Here is a 5167-nt window from a genome sequence, read left to right on the forward strand (position 1 = left end):
TTTCACTTCCAGAGAAGGAATATATTACAACGATACTTTCTCACATGTCTCTTCCAAGGATTCTATGAGGGTAATCATGGCTTTAACAACTTATTTTGATCTGGAATTGCATCAAATGGATGTGAAGACTGCCTTTTTGAATGGAGACTTATTTGAAGACATATACATGATTCAGCCTCCCAGATTTGTTGACAGGGGGAAAAAGAGTATGGTTTGTAAGCTTAATAAATCTATTTATGGACTCAAGCAAGCTTCAAGACAATGGTTTCTCAAATTTGATCAAGTAATCACTGCACATGGTTTTACAGAAAACATGTTAGATGATTGCATTTATCTCAAGTTCAAGGGCTCAAAGTTTATTTTCTCATTTTGTATGTTGATGATATTCTATTGACCAGTTCTAATAAACAATTATTGAAAGAAACCAAGGCCGTTCTTAAAACAAATTTCGATATGAAGGACTTAGGTGAGGCTCACTGGGTTACTGAAAAGAAAGTCCTCAGATATTTGCAGAGAACAAAGGGACATATGCTAGTATATGGTAGAGAAAATTCATTGGATTTAGTAGGATTCACAGACTTGGATATTGCAGGTGATAGAGATAAAAGAAAGTCCACCAGTGGCTATGTAGTTATGTTGAATGAAGCTGTTGTTTCATGGAAAAGTGCCAAGCAAACCATTGTGTCAACCTCTACAATGGAAGCCGAGTTTATTGCTTGTTTTGAAGGGATGAAGCAAGCAGTTTGGCTCAGAAATTTTGTCACTGAGATAAGGATTGTAGATTCTGTGAAAAGACCTATGAAGATATTCTATGACAATAGTGCTGCTGTGTTCTTTTCTAAGAATAATAAAAGGACTTCAGCTTCGAGATTGATGGATGTTAAATTTCCTAAGGTTAGAAAAGTTGTCAAGAAAGCAGAAATCGAAATTTTGTATTTGGCAACCAGTTTGATGATTGTAGATCCACTTACAAAAACACTGCCAAATAATGTGTTCAAGGGACATGTTACGAAGATGGGAGTTTTAGAATCGTTTGACAAGTGGGAGTGAACAAGAAATCAAAGCTTTGAGGACTGCATTTGGTGCTTCCTTGATTGTTCTTGGATGCTGAAGTTGCAGACCTTAAGGTACAAGTTAGTTAGCTAGTATAATTTGTTTAGGTAGTGTTCAATCTTATTTCCTTTCTTTGTTGTTATTTTGGTTTTCAATAAGGGTTTAATCTTTCCATTATGGATGATTGATTGTACGAGGAGACAAAATTTATGAATAATAGCTCGTGTTGATGCACAAAATCAGTGAGGACTTTGGTACAATAGAAAAGGTTAAGTTTGTAACCTTCGCTAGATTGCTCCGGTCACTAGTGTGGATAAGTATGTAAATGGATAGAGACAGGGAAGTAAACACAAGATGTACGTGGTTCACCCAGATTGGCTATGTCCACGGATTAGAGGAGTTCTCATTAATTGTGAAGGGTTTACACAAGTACATAAGTTCAAGCTCTCATTTAGTGAGTACAAGTGAATGATTTAGTACAAATGACATTAGGAAATATTGTGGGAGAATGATCTCCTTTTATAGAAGAGAGTTTCTAGCTTTGTTCTGACATTGACACGTGTCGTGTTGTGATTGGCTTCCGATGTTGACACATGTCGCGCTATGATTAGCTTCTGATATTGACACGTGTCGCGCTGTGATTGGCCTCCTGGTTGGAGGGAAACTCTTATGGGTCATTGACGGTATAACGTTGACCGATGCTTGGTATTTTCGAGATTGGTCAAGTATGGTACAAACAGTTTGATTTTCTAGAAAATTGATTATGGTTTTGTTGAGGCATTTTTGGAACTATAGGTTTGCATTGATTAGTTGAGGTTATTTAGCTTTGTTAAGATTAGTGGGAGTCATATGATATGACTTTATATTATGCACATGTTTACAAAATACAAATTGAAGTATTTTTTTGTGATTCTTGAATTAATTTTGTGAATGTACAGATGAAGTTCTAGTTTCCTGTGCTTTGAAATGTATTGGTGAATTTGAATGTGAAGATAAGCGTCTTGGTTAAATTAGACTTAGTGATCACTTCCATAATTCAATAACCTGGTTGTTATATTTCATACTCAAGTGGAAGAATGTTAGAATATGAGTATGAAATTGACATTGTGTCTGGTTGTAGTGTATGAATTGATATGAAAAAGTCTAAATTAACAGGCAGTAAATAATCCTAATTCTTGTAGGATTGATAGTACTTATGAGGAGTATTAGTGACTTGAACATGGATTGAGATTGTGTTTATACATATGGAATGGATAATTGAGTCCTATACTGATTCTAATAGGAGAACTGTACGAATTATAGTGAATATATAAACACTAGCCACTGCTCTTGTAATACATGACTCATCTTGATCTTAGACCTATTCTCAGAGAGCATACTGGTTATTGTCAAATAGGAGAAGGTTAATTGTTAATAGGCTGATATAGCTTCATCATCTTCATCGGCTGCTGCATGTATGTTTCTTATGTTCTGTCTTCATTAAGTCTAATTGTTGTTCTTGTTCTCATGGCTTAATGGCATGTCTATGATCTTTGGATCATAGTGATTATATATTGCTTACAACAAGAGCACTAAAAGAAAGGTAGGCCGAGTTAAGCTTTGCTTAACATTGATTTAAGTTCCTCGGTGGACATGGTAACCCGTCCTTTGACAAAATCAAAACCAGAGAAGGAGGAGGCTGCGTGGCCCACCGTCGACGGCACACCCTATCGATACTATGACTAACTGTTTCATGTGCTACATTGTTTGCTTCTCTATGAATCTGTTTCCACCGAACTTGAGTGAAAGATGACAATAACCTCCATATCTCCTCCATGATGGGGTAAATTCTCCACATGCTTCTAATTGACTTCTTTATGACACTATCCACAAAAACTTTGGAATCACTTTCAACCATGATGTTTTCCAGGCCCATGTCATTAGCTAATACCAGCCATACAAGTGCAGCCTCTGCCTCAATTTCCTCAATAGATGATTTGAGAATATGGCAGTGTTTCCTTCCCAATAACATCCCTCCACAATCCTGAATGACAATACCTAAACCAGCCTTGCCTGATGGTTTCCATGCACCATCAACATTTATTTTAACAAAAATGGATATGGGAGGGTTCCAAATAACATTTCTTGTAATGGTGGCTGCAATCCTCATCTCTGTGTACTGATGTTCAAGCATCTCCGCAATAGAGTAGGAGATTCACCTTAGTGTAGCTATTGTGATAGGATACTGTCAAGTGGCTTAATAAGATGATGACATGTGTACATGGTTGCTAGTAGTTAGTTAGCAGTTAGAAGATAAATAGCAGGTTGTAACAAATGAAAAGTTGTGGTATTATGTTGTTACTTATTGTACAAGCAAGGAAAAAGTGAAGAATGGTTCTAACAATTGGTATCAGCCAATCTTCGATCCTCTCAATCCTTCATGTTGTATGACTCATCAAGCTTCACGAAAAACCATGGAGTCTAGGTTTTCTTATTTGGAATCCAAGATCGATGAATTCCAGGTTTCACAAGAAGAGTTTAAGGCATCGCAAGAGAAATTCAAGTCAACCCAAGATGTGATTCATCATCAATTGCAGTCTCTTTTAGCGCGATGGTGTTTCAATGGGAGAATCTTCTGAAGCCACACTCGGCGATCAACAATATCATGAATAGATGAATTCGAACTGCAATCACCAAGAGTTTAGGCAAAATTCAACCATCAAATGCAACATCCATTCTTGATGGTGGATTTCCAAGATTTACTGAATGTGATGATCCAATGGGATGGATTTACAGAGTAGAACACTATTTTGAGTTCTTCAACATTGAAGATTTGAAGAAGGTAAAACTAGTATAATTTCACATGGAGGGAGAGGTTTTGCAATGGTTTCAAGGGTTGCTTGGAAAACTTTCCTTCATGGGAAGAATTTTCAAAGGTTTTATGCCAGGAATTTGGTCCATCGGAATTGGAGGATTCTGCGGAAAGCTTGGTTAAATTGGGGCAAACTTGTACCTAGTGTGACTATATAATGGAGTTCAGACGCTTAGCAAATCGAACGAGGGAAATCAGCACATCTCTCCTCAAATCTTATTTTATTGGAGGCCTGAAATAAGAAGTCAGGCACAATATGAAACTCTAAAGGCCCAAAGATGTATTGGAAGCTTCAGCAATTGCACATCAAATTGATGCTAAATTGTCTGACTTAAAAGTGAAATCTTTCTCTAATGTTTCTGTAACTCAGTTTTCGATCACCTTTACAAACTTTTAATTCCAACACTTTGCTTGAAAATAAATCTCGAATCCCTACTATGAGAAGACTAACCCCTAAAGAAGTAGATTTTTATAGAAAAAATGGTCTGTGTTTCCATTGTAAAGAGAAATATTTCAAATGGCACACTTGTGAAAAAAGGTAATTTTGGTTGATGTTCAAGATTCTGAATCTTGTGTTGATGAAGAAGTTAACAATAAGGAATTATAAATTACTGTATATGCATTGTTTGGTACTCCTGCACCACCATCTATTAAGACTATGAAGGTCACTGGTTTTGTTAAAAATTGTTCCGTCAACATTCTAATCGACTCAGGGGGCTCACATAATTTTGTATCTACTCAGGGTACTTTGGTCCAAATACTTGTGAAAATTCAGAATTACACTTGCATTACAAATTTGTATGATATCTATCTTGGAGGTTGTGATGTTGTTCTTGGAGTTCATTGGCTGAGAACCCTAGGACCAATTCTCTGAGACTTTGAAAAGTTGTATATGAAATTCCAGAATCGAGCAACCACTTATTGCATTGCTAGCCCACAAGCATCTACTGATCAACTAGAGGACATTTCAGCTTTACAAATAAGCAAACTTTGCAGTAAGAAACTACTGTAGGGGCAGTTTTGTGTCATATTGAATCTACAATCCATAAATCATGTGGAATGAATTGAGTCGCTTGTTCTGCATTCATAGCTGACAAAGATGATGGTGGTGACTATCCATGAAATGAGTAATTTCCTCTATGGAAGCAATCAAGTGCAGAGTGTCCCATTTTGCCACATATTTAGCATTCAACAACAAAACCAGCAGTAGAAGTGTCTGTATTCCTATGAAAACAATTAGCAGCAGTTTGACCCTTCTTATTA

General features: G+C 36.6%; 1 protein-coding gene across 1 annotated transcript; it reads right to left on the minus strand.

Moving 5' to 3' along the window:
• Positions 1-2656: 2656 nt before the first annotated feature.
• LOC126584460 (uncharacterized) lies at positions 2657-3226 on the minus strand. Its single transcript, XM_050248832.1, has one exon. It carries the CDS (start codon positions 3224-3226, stop codon positions 2657-2659), a length of 570 nt encoding a protein of 189 aa, XP_050104789.1.
• Positions 3227-5167: the final 1941 nt, after the last annotated feature.

The sequence above is a fragment of the Malus sylvestris genome, chromosome 10 (genome assembly GCF_916048215.2).
Source record: "Malus sylvestris chromosome 10, drMalSylv7.2, whole genome shotgun sequence".
In the NCBI taxonomy this organism is placed as follows: Eukaryota; Viridiplantae; Streptophyta; class Magnoliopsida; order Rosales; family Rosaceae; genus Malus; species Malus sylvestris.